This window comes from Marmota marmota, unplaced genomic scaffold (assembly GCF_001458135.2).
Source record: "Marmota marmota marmota unplaced genomic scaffold, marMar, whole genome shotgun sequence".
NCBI classification, from domain to species: Eukaryota; Metazoa; Chordata; class Mammalia; order Rodentia; family Sciuridae; genus Marmota; species Marmota marmota.
In genome coordinates this window covers 36,334,910-36,350,270 of record NW_026000229.1, presented here as the reverse complement: position 1 = coordinate 36,350,270, position 15,361 = coordinate 36,334,910, and the positions used below count along the sequence as shown (strand labels likewise).

The 15,361-nt window shown below is 42.7% G+C and overlaps 1 protein-coding gene across 8 annotated transcripts in view; it reads right to left on the bottom strand.

The window, feature by feature from the left end:
* Positions 1-630: 630 nt before the first annotated feature.
* Positions 631-15,361, bottom strand: part of Vps39 (VPS39 subunit of HOPS complex) — a 44,626-nt gene continuing 29,895 nt past the window's right edge. For all 8 annotated transcript variants that reach the window (XM_048793748.1, XM_048793749.1, XM_015480777.2 and 5 more), the window contains 14 exons: positions 11,286-11,428; positions 9,646-9,789; positions 8,944-9,085; positions 8,734-8,820; positions 8,329-8,402; positions 7,891-7,989; positions 7,164-7,281; positions 6,519-6,647; positions 5,505-5,607; positions 5,223-5,268; positions 4,134-4,283; positions 3,868-4,002; positions 3,534-3,625; positions 631-2,640 (listed from right to left, as the gene is read on the bottom strand). In XM_048793748.1, the coding sequence (XP_048649705.1) occupies positions 2,565-2,640; positions 3,534-3,625; positions 3,868-4,002; positions 4,134-4,283; positions 5,223-5,268; positions 5,505-5,607; positions 6,519-6,647; positions 7,164-7,281; positions 7,891-7,989; positions 8,329-8,402; positions 8,734-8,820; positions 8,944-9,085; positions 9,646-9,789; positions 11,286-11,428 (1,538 nt within the window). In that variant the 3' untranslated portion in view covers positions 631-2,564. The remainder of the gene's footprint in view (positions 2,641-3,533; positions 3,626-3,867; positions 4,003-4,133; positions 4,284-5,222; positions 5,269-5,504; positions 5,608-6,518; positions 6,648-7,163; positions 7,282-7,890; positions 7,990-8,328; positions 8,403-8,733; positions 8,821-8,943; positions 9,086-9,645; positions 9,790-11,285; positions 11,429-15,361) is intronic.

Genomic DNA, 15,361 nt, shown 5'->3' with positions numbered 1-15,361 from the left:
TGGGAAGGGCACAAGGCAGCTGGTGGCAGAGAAAGGCTAGGGTCCTGTCTGACTTGCATACTTTCTGGGATGTACCACCTTTTTCTGAAGTCATCTGCCCTATGCCTCAAAGTGATGATTCAAATAGTTTCAGATATTACCAAAGGAAACTCAGGATGGTCATAGACGGCTCAAGAGGATTATATAGAAGGACCAAATTGTATTTTTGGAGTGGGCCAAAGTGGACTATTACTTCTCCATTTCTCAAACATCCTTAGGTCCTCACTCCTACCCATCCCAAATCCTTCCTTGCATCACCTTTCCGTTCACCATGACCTGTAGGAAGAGGAAAGAAACCCTGCAATGTGAAGTGAAGGAAAAGATAATGTGGATTATCTAGAGTGCCTGTGAGTCTATAGGACACTGTGATGAGGAAAATGTTCTGTATGTGCTGTCAACCTATCAGCCTACAGTCACACTCGCTGTACTGGACAGCACAGACTTATATTCACAAGAGAAGCGTTAATTCTAATTTTTTCATAGTCACTACTGGCTTATTCTCCATTTTTAGCTAAATTAGATTCCTTTCACTGTCTTTCTTTTTAACCAAAGTCCACATGAAAGGGTATAAAAGATTCAGACAAGCTTGGCTTCTTGCTTGATTATGTTTATTAGAAGAAGTTATGAGATGTCCATCAGTCTTCACTACAGGACCTTCATCTCCAGCCTTCTCCATACCTATGCAGAGGGTGGAGAGAGTCCAGTGAAGGAAGACTGGAGTTTGGGAAAATGGGGTCATATAGGGATACCAGATGGGAAGAAAATGCACACTCTTTATTCTATTGCTTCCAATACAGTTCATGAGAATGGAAGGTACAAGCACAGCAGGCCAAGAAGGCAGGGCTTGCCATGCAGGAACTTTGGCCTGCTCTTTTCTGCTGCTTCTGGAGGAAGGACAGCCAGAGAAGTGCAGATAGGGTCATGCACAGCACTGGTTCTTGTGAGTGGCAATGGCCAGGGACTTTTCTTTCTCCACATGCTGCTCCAGAAGGCTCTTCTGAAACATTGCCCAGGTTCTCAGATCTGAACAGAGTCCCCCATGTCTGTGAATGGTGCTGGTGGACTTGCTCAGTATCCTCAGACCTTCCCACCTACACATAGAAAGTATCTGGGAGGAGCCCAGTCTGCTTACTTATCTTCAACAAGTTGGCCTATAGCACAGAGTCCAACCCAGAACAGTACTGTAGTTTGCAAAGGACCACTGTATGTCAAGGATGAGCCACTGAAAGTGTCAGCATTGGGTACCATCAGCCATCCTCACTATCCTTGAAGACACAAGGGCAACAAGATTACAAATCTACAAAAACCCTAGTGAGGATAGGATGCAAGACCACTTGCCCCACACAGCCTACAATGCGAGAAACTCCATCTTGGGCATCTCTGGCAGGATCCCCCACAGCACTCAATAGAACTGATGGTGAGTTATCTTACAAAACCATATGCTCCTGCCCCTACTCTCCTGTATCATTCTGCTGTTCCTGAATCCTCACTAACACTCAGCACCAAAGCAGTGTCAATTCCTGATATGACTAATTCTAGCGTGTGGGAGAGATCCAACTTTCCATCAGAACACAATCCTCCAATCCCTGAAAAACAAAGCCAAGGAACAATGGCCAGGCCCAGCTGGAAGGTAAGAGGACAGAAACTGGTTGGAAAGGAGAAAGGTGTCCAAAGCATAAAGATCTCTGTTCCCAAAGGCTAAACCAACCTGTCCAGGCTGGAGGTAAGTGAGTCAGGAGCCTCTATGGGAAAGTTTGCCTAATAGTATGGCCAAAGAGGGCCTATTTACAATGTACTGACAATTGATTATCAGTGTGTTCCTAGAAACTGAGACTTCCTCTTGCTTCTCATTTTACCTCATTTAAATATTAGCTATTCCTAGTGTCCACAGAGTGGGAACCAGCCTGGGTGACACAGTGAGGGGAGAGATAAAGGGAGAAAATAAATAGTGTAAAATAAAACAAAACTGAAAATTAAAGAAACAAGCAAGGAGACTGCTGAGGGGACACAGAGCTCAGCTTCTGTGGTGAAATCGCTGGCATTACACAGATGAGTTGCTTGGTCTCTGTGGCTGGAGTGGTTCTTGTATTCATTCTTCCACAGGACTCTCCAGGCAGCCTTGTTGAGGGGTGGGTGCTTGTGAAGCCGTGCACTTATCTTAATAGAAAAACTCTCAATAAATAACCCCATGGGTACAATAAACATTTGGAATAAGTCTCCTTATTCAGGTGATTAATATGCCAAGGCAAGATGGTGCATCTCTTCCTGTCCATGCAGGTGTTAATTCTCTGGAATTGCCCGCAACATAATGGTATCAGGTGTAACTAATCTCTTTTCTATAAAAAAGCTGGTAATGCCAGACCAGAAGTCTAGCTAATTCAGAGATGTTCCAGGGTGCAAGGTAACCAGTAGTGTCCAAATGGGGAGACACTGAATGGTGGCAGCCCCCGATTCCTAAGGCCAGCTGCTCCTTCACCTCTCTGGGATAGCTGAGCTGTCCATGCTGAATCCCTGGGATGCTGGGCTCAGGTGTCGGCTGGGTTTACTTCTTTGGAACAGAAGTAGTGCACAACCACTCCATTGGGGTATCTTGCAAATGCACTGCAGGGAAGGAAAATGGCTCAGAAGTCAGGATGTTCTCCAATAGACTATTTCTCCAGTACTTGCAAAGAGGTACCATATACCTGGGAGTCACCCTGGAAGCAGCACACCCAAATCCCAAAGAACAGCCTGTACTGAGGGCCTCTGGATTTCTGTAGCCACCATCTTTGTGTAATAATTGAACAGAGAATGAACTGCATAAAGTTCAAGTACATGGGGACATTTCTTATTAAATAATCAGTCCATGGCTGAGAGTATATCTCAGTGGTAGAGCACTTTGCCTAACATGCACAGGGGCCTGGGTTCCATCACTGGCCCCACAAAACTAAAACAAAAAAACAATGTAAAACACATGGTCATAGCTCAGTACTGGCTTACTGAAGGCTGACAATGCTCATCAGAACAAGTTTCAGGCTACTCTAAAAAAGAACAGTGATTTAAGTCTTTCTAAAGCAAAGAATTCTTCCAGCCATTTAAGAGAAAGAACAAATCACTCTCCCTTGAAGGAAAAAGGACTGACTACAGAACATGGGCTTAGAGGATTTGCTTTTCGGAGGGTAGCAGGTTGAAATTTTTTTTTTTCCTTAAGATATAAGGACTTTCTGCCCATCTCTCTCACACACTGGCTACATCATTACTTCTAGTTGCCAGAGGAAAAGAAGTTTTTAAGCAAGAATTCAACAGTTCCATGCCATACATTTCAGGTCTTTAAATTATCAAAGCCCACCTCCAATAGAACAGAGATAGCTCTTTCAAAATACAAGAACTAAACACAGATAGGACTGCCAGTAGTTGTGCTTTCCTCCCTGGTTAAGGTCAGAAATCCATCACAAGCATTTTCCATCTCTGGGGAGCTCCCATCTGAGTTCAGATGCTGGTAGGGTGGCACTCACCTGTTCCCAATCTTCTTCTTACATACCATGCACACCTTCTCCTCTGTGATGATGCACTTCACCTGCTGGTGTAAAATCCGTTCTTCCTGGACCTGCAAGAGAAGTTCTGCATCAAGCACATAGAAACAGAAAGTAGAGGTTGCCACAGATTCATCCTTCAGTGTTCACAGATTCTCCCTGATGGAACACTTGCAACTAATTATAAAGCTTGGACCTGCTTGAGCTACACTATTTTCATATATGAGACTCTGCCTTGGTGGAACTGTGGAAAGAGAGTGGAAACTGTCTCATACTAAAATATAAAAGCCCACCCTAGAGTTTGGAAGGCCCATACCCTCAGGAACTCAGCATGGAGAAGGTTCTTGAGTACTTGATTGAACCGTTTCTTTTGTGCATTTTCTTCCAAGACCTTTTCCAGAAAGATACGTATGTCATTGATCTGAGTGTTTGCTGGCAGAAGGTTGAGAGCCTAGAACAGGAATAGAGATGGGAACGTGGGTGAAACAGAGAGAACATGAAGCTAAGAGCTCTCAGACCCTAGTCTCTTTCCCCAACCTCTTTGTCATTTGGTGCTCCATCTCTTGGAGAAGGATCTTGTACCTTGGTGGTATCCAGTTTGCTATGGTGTAGCTCAAGGACCTGCAGGGCAGCCTGGAGGTTGGCTTGTGGCTCCAGCAGCTCCAGCTTTATTGGCCCTAGGCAGTGAATGCTGGGGGGTGACAGGTACATCCGAAGCAGGGACAGATATACCTGTCTCAAATAGACAAGTTGTACACATCAGGCTGGCAGTAACACTCCCAGAACTCCCCTAATTCTAACCCCCTGGGATAGTAGGCCTAAGATTAGAAGGGTTGGTCTATAGTAACAGCTGATGAGGAACATTTAAAATATACCATTTTCACCTTTCCTTTCCTATTTTTTTTTTTTTTTTTTTTTTTTTTTGGTACTGGGGATGGAACACAGAGGCACTTAACCACTGAGCCACATCCCCAGCCCTTTTTAATTTGAGACAGGGCTTCACTAAGTTGCTTAGTGCCTTGCTAAGTTGCTGAAGCAATCCTCCTGTCTCAGCCTCCCAAATTGCTAGGATTACAGATGTCATTTTCACCTTTTAAATGTCAGAAAAGTCAAACCAACAATGAGGAAGTTAATTAAAGACTGCTTTTTGCCTGAAGAGGAGCCACAGGGTTTATATACCTCAGCACTCTCAACATATAATTTCTTGTGGTTGGGACTATCCTGTGTTTTGCTTAGTAGGATATCTGGCTTCTAACTCCTAGATTCTAGCAGCACTCCAATCTCTAGTGATGACAATTACACATATCTACACATATTGATAAACCAATGTGTATTCTAGACATAGGATTGGACCCACCAGATGTTCATTCTCAATAGGCTGACCACATAATTAACTAACTAATCAGGACTCTTGAGAGTAAAGGGACAGGGATGCTACTAATAATCATATGGATGACAGCAGACGTAAGCCAGAACTATCCCAAGTAAACCAGGACATACAATCACCTTGCATCTCCTTCAATACATATGCAAATATCATTCCATGCAGACTCATGTCCTATCTCATTTAGAAATTCATACTAGTGCCATCTGTGGTCACACCAGATGGGGGGAGTTCTACTAAAGGGGAGGAGATGCGTACATGCTCCCTGTATCAGGGCTATTACTTACATCTTTGTTGCCATCTTTGTTTTGGTCGTAGTGTGTGTGGCAGTACCTGGAAGGTAAAAAGTGGTAAGGGAAGGTGAGAGGGAAATACATCTAGATGAAAGGCTATCCACATGGCCTGCTCCTACAGCCTAACAGTAGCCAAAACCAAGGGTGGCTATGGGAGGTGACTTGCGCTCCTGCAGTGCAATGTAGGGAGATGGTTTTGATAGTCTCTTGTACCACTCATCTATCTGGGGCCTGCTTATTAATTCCTTGAGAGGTGGGATAACTGGGCTGACTTACTCCTCAGCCATCCTTGTATCCTTCAAGACATGGACATAAATGAAGAGTGCTTGCTCATGTTTCCCCATGCGCCCCAACAAGAGGGCTCGTTCTTCTAAGAGGCCTAAGAGGAAAAAGGAATAAAAGTAAGTAACTGCCACTGGGCTGGTAGCTCAGTGGTACAGCACTTGCCTAGAATGCCCAAAGCCTTGAGTTCAATCCCCAGCACCACCTCTGCAAAAAAAAGTCACCGTCACCACCATTATATAAGCCCAAGGTTGGGGACTAAGTTATCAGGGGAACGAATACCGGAGCAATGTAAAGTAGAAAAAACATCTAGCTTAATGGTATAGCACATGATTAGCAAGTGCAGAACCCTAGGTTCAATCCTCATTACCAAAATAATAAAATAGAAGAAAATATTATTTTTGTTACTTGGGGGTTCTCCCCACCTAAAGAGAAAATTACTAAATTTTTTAAAGGGTGAAGGAGCTATTTTAGGAGGTACTGTATGCCCCCCACCCACACATACACTTTTTAAGTACTAGGGATTAAACCCAGGGAATTGTACATCTGGGAAAGCACTATAACATTGAGCCACATCCCCAGCCCATCCGACCTTCCTTATGATAACTTATAAATGTTAAGAAGACCCATTTAATAGCCAAGTATATAATAATATCTTCAACAAGCTAGGCACTCAGGGAAGATAAGCAAACATTTGTTCTCAGTGCTCACAGAGTTTATACATCAGACAAAAATCTTTTTGAATTATGCCAGATTACAAAAGCTGCTAAACAAGGAATTTGGCCAAGAACATATTCTGGAGCACTAAACAGGTTACAACTTGGGTATTAATTAGCATGTGGTTCACACCCAGAAAAGAGACTTCTCTCAGTCACAGTACAAAAGTCAGTCTTCTGAGAGAACAAAGCAGGAGCACTGGCCCCAAACACCCTATTTTCCCCCAGAAAGGACAGGAGAACAATAAAACGGAAAAGGCTGGCTTTTTCATTACCTTCAGCAGACACTCACCATCAAAAGGAAAATCACAGATGAGCCGGCCTGGATCATAGTAGCTGGAAATCTCTAAGAACATGAGCAGCTTTTGCCGGTATTCTCCCAGCTCACCCAGTTCCTCTCCAGCAGGGACTGGGGTTTTGCCTTTAAAGGAAACCAGGTTCATTGTGAAAGGGTACTCCCGTCAGGTACCAATGTAGGATCATCAAGAAAAATGAGGGGGATGGGGCTCAATGATGCCACCACATGATCAGAAAGGACTCTGGTAATTTCCGTGTGGAGTTCTTTTACTTTATGGTCTCTGGTATCCCAAAACATTGGTTTTAGGTTATTTAAAAAAAAAAAAAAAAAGCAGGCTGAGGAGAGAAACATGGGTAGGCCAACCTGTTTCTTCTCAGCATAGCTGTCATCTTGCAGACAGATCTGTTCCTTCTGCCCTCCCCCACGTATGACTCCCAGAGATGCCCAGACCCAGACAAGGGCTTGAGGTCTCACGTGCTGGGTCTGGGTCACTTAGCACCCATGGCTCCTCTAAGGGACTTCCTGCAGATTGGGCAGAGAACAGTGAAGTGAAATCTGCTTCCCCTCACCACACATGGTGCCCAGGTCTGTTTTTGCTTAAAGGCCTGGGACCAACCAGCTTTCAAAAGTTACTGATACCTGCAGGGAAGGACAGGAGGTACTCCTTCATCAGACCTTGCACCTTCTCACAGTACAGCTGGATTAGGCAGTTGTGGAATCGAGAGCCTGTCTCCTCCCAAACATGGATGATGTGTTCCTGAGACGAGAGATAGGTCTGTTTGGTTGGTACTCTCTATACTGCGACTGTTCTCCCAGGCTCCCTCTCACTTTTAAAGGCCAACAGGTGCATATTATCCCTTAATTAAACTGCAAAGATTACCAAGTGATAGCTCTTCTAAAACCACCAGGAACCCTCACAATGCAATCCAGCAAAATAAACCCAGGAATTGTTGTTTTTCAATTTCCAATTTAAACTACTTTAATTAGTTTTGTCCCACATTCCTTCAAACTCTTTTTTCAGCCTACATAATTAAAGCTAAATATTTGCATTTCAGTACTTAACTTGATTGCCTTATGGCCACAGCTGTGTTTGGTTGTATAAATGTGATTTTAACTGTTTTTCTAAAACATCAATCTTTCACCACTCTGTACTTTACTTTGATTTAGAAGGTACCACCCTAAGTAGCATTTTCAGCTTGGTCTCATGAGATGTCTCTTCAGAGGAAATTAACATAACCCATTTCCTTACATTTCCACCAAGCCCCAAGTGACAAAAAACCCAAATCTGAACTGCCTGGTAACTGAAGCATGTAATCTTGGATCCTAGGCTTAAAAACTCTTTAGTGTAGACTGAAAAGTATCTTACCAGATATGGAATAGCCAGACCCTTAAAATTCTCTATTAAGAAGCCAAGCACTCGATCTCGTGGCAGAGACTCCACCTCTGGGAGATCTTCAGTAAAAATCTGTCAGAATAAACCTGAGTTGTAGCAGCAGAATCATTTCACTGCAGTTCCACCAAACTGTGTATAAGTATAGAAATGAAAAAGACTTTTGGAGGGGAAGGGTGTACAAGAAGACACCTGTAGCTGGTTATTGTGTGGCAAGACTAGATTGCAGGTTTCCTGATTTGGAGACAAAGCTCCTTCTATTACGGTGCACTGTGGTCTCATGCATCCCAACCTGCACTGTCAAGCCCCAAAGGAATGGCATGAACCCATCCTCCCCATTGCATCCACTGCTGTCCCAGGAATAATCAGGATCAAACATGGCAGCAGATAAATTCCAGGGGCTCTGTGACCTACCTTCAGGCCATCTTCCGGGAAGTCTCTCAGCACCCACACTGAGTAGGAAAAAATCAAATGCAGGTTTTCTGTGCCTGGAGGGTAAAGTAAGATTTATCAGTAGTTGACAATAGTAAGACTGATTCGTCCGATGGGAATGGGAGGCAGGTGTGCAGGTAGCCCACAATTGATCTTACAAAGATAACTCTTTTCAAATACCACTCAAGGCTGTTTGGGCATCCTGTGCTAGCCAAACGCCAAGGGGGCTGTCACAGTTGGACCACAGAGGGATTTATGCCAAGTGGAGGAATGAAGCTGAGTGAACATAAGGGAGGGAAGAGACCAACCAGCCAGACTCAGAAATGGAGGGAGACCAGGCCCTGTAAACAAGAGCCATCTCCCACTATCTTCAAAAGGTCTACTCACCCAGGTGCTGCAGATACTGCACTGTCCTCTCATGGCCTTTTAGAGGGGAGTTTGCTTTCTTGGACTGGTCCACCAGCACCTGTAGAGCTAGCCACAAAGCCCAAAAACAAGATCATAAGCTTCTTCCCCAGGGGAGATTCATCACACTTCAGGTTTCCCACCAGCATACAAGACACCCCCCAGCAGGGAAGAAGCCAGTCCTCCCATCACCTTTCTCATGGAGCCCCTTCTTCTCATACAGGATTATCAGTTCACTATACTTGTGAGACTTCTTCAGCACATGCTCACTCTCCTCAATGTGGCAGTGATTGTTCTCCAGGCGCAGCAAGGGGGCCACCAGGGCCACGTTTGTCTGCAGGGGGAGCAGGACTTCAGTGGAAACTGCTTCCTGAAGAGCTTTCAGGAAGGCCCTTCCCTAGCCTAGGCCTATTTCAGGCTGAAAGGCCAGGGATGTAACATGAGCACAAGAAAGCGAATAGGATGACAGATAGTAGCTTTTAGAACATTTATGTCCTTCTGCACAACACCACAATATTCTGGGTTTGGGGAAAAAGGACACTTTTTAAAAATATACCTTTGTTTTATCTATTTATCTTTATGTGGTTCTGAGGACTGAACCCAGTGCCTCAGGTGTGCTAGACAAGCACTTTACCACTAAGCTGCAAACCCAGCCCAAAAGAGGTCACTATTGAGGAATTACTGTAGTCATAATCTCAATCTTACTAGGGGAAAAAAAAAAAAGACCATCTTAAGATTCTGGAACAAAATCTTGCCTTATCCTCTTAATTCCAGGACACTCATAAGCATCATCAAAGACTTTGTTCTTATTAGTGGTAAGTCACCTAAGGTATAGAGCTCCTTTCCACAACCCGAATTCCAGAGCAAGGGTACCCAAGTGTTTGGGCAACTCACGTGGAGGTAGCACTTGAGCAGGGTGGTGTCAATGATTTGCAGCAGCTTCTTCTTGGATTTGATGGTGGGAGTGCCTTCCATGAGAGGGGAGGTGCTAGACTGATGATCAGAGTCATTCAGCTTCTTTACCAACTGACTTCGTTTCTGCAAAGGTCAAAAATGTGGGGTCAAGGCCAGCTTTATATCTTGCTTCAAAACCTAAGGTACTAAATAACTCTGAATATCTCCAAATCAGCTCATGTCTATTAACCCTGATTTCACATTATGACTCTGATCTCAATTATCAAGGGTCATATGATGACTGCCAAATTCCCACAGTTACAATAACAATAGCAACAATTATCTATTAGTTTTTGCCTAGTCTAAAACTTCATATAAGTGGAATCATCCAGCTTGCATTCTTTTGTATCTGGCTAAGCTCATGGTCTTGTATGCTTTGGTATCTCTCTGGCATATTACTGGTGTCAGTTTACTTCATGTATTTCCAATGTCAGTGAAAAAGGCCAGGGAAGAACGTGTGCTCAGATTTCTAAAGCTAAATCATTGGCAGTAGAGGGCCTTCTATAGCACCTTAGACTTTGGGAAACACTATGTCCCAGGAACTCTTTTCCACTTGGCACAGGGCTGTACAATATGCACACTGAGGCAAGTTGGTGTGCTCCCTGTAGGCTTGCAGTCATAGCTGGGTTCCCTGAGAGCCCAATGTCAAGGAAGTGCAAAGGCTAAGCATGCCTAATTAGACCTGAAGATACTCATTGATCAAGAAGCAGAGAATAGAAGGCAACACTGCAATTTTTCTAACACTTCTCCATGTACACTGGAAGACCCCTTACAAAGGTGTGCAGGACATTTAACAGGAAAAAATACAAGGTCTTCAACACTGAATGGATGCACAGGAAATAAATAATAACTTTTTGTGACAAATTGTGGGTTAGGAGGCTTTAAGGGAGATGTTCATTTTAGTATCGACTTCAAAATTTCACTTACCTGTCTGTAATAGTAAACTGAAATAAAAATTAATCTAAACATCTCCCAAAACACATGTTAAAGAAGACTATTTATTAATAAGAAAGGACTACCCCAATATATGGCTAAATTTTAAAAAGTAAGCTACAAAACAGAATATATGGTTTGATATCCATTTGTAATAAATAAGCAAAAGCTAATTCATATATATGTATAAAACCCAAAGGGCAACATTAAAATGTTAGTTACTTATCTCAGGGAGTGGAGATATAGGTGATTTGTATTTCTGCTTTGTACTTTTCTGTGTGTGTTCTTAAGTTTTCTGCACAGAGAAAGCATTTTACCCATAATTATGTATGGTATCAAAGTTCATTTTAAAAACTTAATTTCCTTCCAACAATTAAAATTTATCCTTTTTAGTCCCTATAACAGTTTAGTTTGAATTCACTAGAAATTGTGTGTGTTCCCTGGTATCATGACTTGGCAAAAAAGAGCCCAATGGTACTATTAAGTTGGGAGAAGTAGCAGAAGAAACAGTGCCTCACATAGACCTCAAAAGCACCCATTTACAGAACACCTGTGGCATTATCAAAGACTCTCAAATCCCCATCACTGAGAAATAAGAATTAAAAATTCCAGGTGAATGCTTCCATATACCTCTGTGTTATACTTACCTGTGTCAGGTAGTCGATCAGAGCTAAGTGAGCTTTCTCTAATTCAGCGCCAGACAACACAGGCAATGGGTTAGGATACTGTAATTGCTTCCTGTAGTCTGTGGGCAGCAGATCGGGGTACAGGCCCATGACGTGGGTGGGATCTACAAGGAAGGTAAATGTGATTCTTTTGGGAAGGAGACCAACAATTTAAGGATAAAATAAAACAAAACCATTACTATAACAAAATAAATTGCAGACTGATTTCTTTTTTTGGGGGGGTGGTCCTGGGGATTGAACTCAGGAACACTCCAACACTGAGCCACATCCCCAACCCTATTTTGTATTTTTTATTTAGAGACAGGTTCTCCCTGAGTTGCTTAGCACCTAGCCATTGCTGAGGCTGGCTTTGAACTCGTGATCCTCTTGTCTCAGCCTACTGAGCCACTGGGATTATAGGTGTGCACCACTGTACCCGGCTTCCATACTGATTTTTAAAAGGGGAATGACTCTAAGTTCAGAAAAACTCAATGAAATTATAATCTGTGGACTTTATGTGTATTTCTCTAAATGCTACAAAAATGGCATGACTCTATCTTTTAAGACACAGATATGTACACAGAATTAGAAATAAATATTTATCAATTCCTTAAAAGTATAGGATAAAAAGCTTCCAAGGAAAAACCAGTGATATTTTAAAAAGATCAAGACTTAATAATAAAAATTTTATGTCAAAAAAATGAATATTAGTTAAAAAGAAATACCCAGCTAGGGTTGTAACTCAGTGGTAGAGTGCTTGCCTAGCATGTGTGAGACACTGGATTCAATCCTCAGCACCACATAAAAAGAAAATAAAGGTACTGTGTCTACCTACAACTAAAAAGCATATATATGTATAAAAAAAGAAATACCCAGATAAAAGGTCAGGAAATATATTTGTGTTATATATGGCAAGAGGTTAGTATGTTTATTATATAAACAAATTTGCATAATTTGGTAATAAAAATGCAAGGTTTCATTTGATAAATGGACCAAAGAACCGAGAAGGGAAAAATAAGTGGGGAAATGTTCTGCTACATTAGGAATCTAATTATTTTATTTTATTTTATTTTTAAAGAGAGAGAGAGAGAGAGAGAGAAAATTTTTTAATATTTATTTTTTAGTTTTCGGCGGACACAACATCTTTGTTTGTATGTGGTGCTGAGGATCAAACCCGGGCCGCACGCATGCCAGGTGAGCGCACTACTGCTTGAGCCACATCCCCAGCCCAAGAATCTAATTATTAAAGAGGTGACTTTCTCTTTTTTGCTCCTTACAATTTATTGTAATCTCACAAATGCTTTATGGGTATCTATAATAGCAAAATGCTGCAAGCAGCCACATATCCCCTCACCTACTACTGGGGAGTGGCTAAAAATAATTTACAGTACTTGCATATAGAATTAACACCGCATAATAATGCAAACATACAGTAATTAATACCGTGGAACACTATGTTGTTTATGGACAATTGGCACTTAGCATCTATTTTTCCTTTTCTATGTTCCTTCCTGCCAATGAATGCTATAAAGCTGAAAATGACTTTCCTAAAACTCCCTTGCAATCGGTGTAATGAATGAAAATCTGGTTCTACCAATGAGAAGCATTATGTGTGAGTGTTGCAACTGGAAGTGAGATGAAGTCCTTCTTTGTACCAAGCTGCTGGTTCATTAGTGTTTGGCAGCCAGACTCAGCACAGTTCACTGTCTAGTAGCTTTGTCATCATCTAGAGGCACCTGCCCAGATGCAGCTGTCTTTAGTCTGCTGTGTGGTAACAGAAGCCGCTGTGTGGCTTCAGCAGTGGAAGCAGCAGCAACTGGCTGAGCTCTGGATTACGGGATGTGCCCAGGAAATTAATGTCCAGTAGTGCTTTTTTTTGATTCATCCAACAATCTGTGTGTGTATTGAAATATATATAATTTTTATTATTTTAATCATTTATAATTATATGTGGTGAGCCGTTCTAATTAGACCGTGGCCGCCATTAGAAGATGGCGCCGGCTTCCACTGTGGCCTGTGATAAACAACTCCTAATATGGAGAATTGGCACGCAATCCCTTACCACCCTATGAGAAAGGTCCACGTGGCAGCTTAAGATTGGTATGCTGGAGGCTTTATTAGGCTGTGCTTGGGCGCTCGGCGACGGGTCACTAGAAGATGATACATGAATCAAGGCCTGAATAAACTGCTGAAAGAAGAATCCTGTGTCGTGTTTTCCCTTGCCGGCAAGGGGTCGCGACAATTATACAGTTCAATGATACTAAATATATTCATATTTTGGGCAACCTTCATTGCTATCCACTTCTAGAACTTTCCCATCATCACAAACTTAAACTCTGTACCCAATAAACAATCACTCCCCATTGGCTCATTTGAAGGAAGGACGACAGACATCTATTTCAGTTTGCCCAACACCTTTCTTAATAGCACTTTATATCCTTTTGGAGAGCTCCCTCTTCCACACTGTGTTTCATCTCAGTTGGAGAGGAGTCTTAGCCTTCAAAAGAGAAGGTCCAAAACACCATCAATAGCCCTAGTACAGTCTGGAAGTGGGACCAGGACCTATTCCTAGCCAATGAGATCCCCAATCTTGAGAAAGAAAAGCAAAATGACAAGCAATATGGCACACACCAACACATATCCCATCCCACATGCTCCTCTTGTGCAACAAGATACTCCTCCATCAAAGATGGTGTCTGTGTCACCTTGAAACTGGATGGACCCTTGTAAATCAAAAGATAGCAGAAGCAACAGTCATAAATGGCACTGAAGCTCTCGCCTGGGTCTCTGAAACCACTCCCTGTGGGAAAAGCCAGCTGCTATGCATGAAGATATTCAGGCAGCTCTGTGGGGAGAACCATGTGAACAAGAACTGAGGCCCAAGCCCCAGCCAGTACCAACTTGTTAGCCATGAGAGTGAGCCAGCTTAGCCCAGTCAGATGATAGTAGCCCAGCCAACATCCAACTGTAACCACAAGAGACCTGCAGCAAGAACTATTTGGCTGAACCCTTCCCAAAATCCTGACCAAGAGATAGAGAGAGAGAGGGGCGGGGGAGTGGGGTGGAGATAGAGGGGGGGAGATAGACAGCGAGATAGGGGCTGTTGGGGGAGAAAGAGAGAGAACAGATGTTTGTTGTTTAGAGCTATAAAGTTTTAGGGTGACTTGTACAACATTAGATAGCTGATGCATTGGTAGGGGGCAATTTTCATTGAGGATAACACAAAGGGGGACGTGGTAATAATAACAGTATAGGAAGTGGCTACGCCAGAGCAAGACTCCCTAACCTGTCCTGGCTACAAAGTGATTACTGTTCTGTTTCCTGCTTCCTATTTCAATGCCATCCAACGATCTTTTTTTTTTTTTTTTTGGTACCAGGGATTTAACCCTGGAGTGTTTAACCACTGAGACACATTCCCAGACCTTTTTTATTTTGAGAAATAAAAACTTGTTAAGTTGCTGCAGCTGGCTTGAACCTGTGATTCTCTTACCTTAGCCTACCAAGTCACTGGGATTATAGGAGTTCACCACTGTACCTGGCCCTGCCTATTTTTTTTTTTTTTTTTTTTTGGCAGTGGGGTATTCGTAAGAGTTGAACTTCAAGGGCACTTTGGCCACTGAGCCACAACCCAGCCCTATTTTGTATTTCCTTTAGAGACAAGGTCTCATTGAGTTGCTTAGTGCCTCACCATTGCTGAGGCTGGCTTTGAACTTGCGATCCTCCTCTAGCCTTCCAGGTTGCTGGGATTACATGCACTTGCCAGCATACCTGGCATCTTTTCCCAATTTATTCTTTTTTTTTTTCCCCTCCCTAATCCCTAAACCTCGAAGTTCTCTATGCCTTCACAGTTGCCTGCTTTCTTCTCTGTCTCAACTCTGTGGTGATATTCTGGTCTGTGGATTTAAATAGCTATACATTTATGACTCCTAAATTTTACATGGTCAGCCTGTGCTTTTTATGTACAAGTATCTACTTGATATTTCCATTGAAGTACTTATTGGAATCTCAGTTCAATATATACTCGTAGAGTGGTCGGCGTCTCTCAAGGCACACAGGGG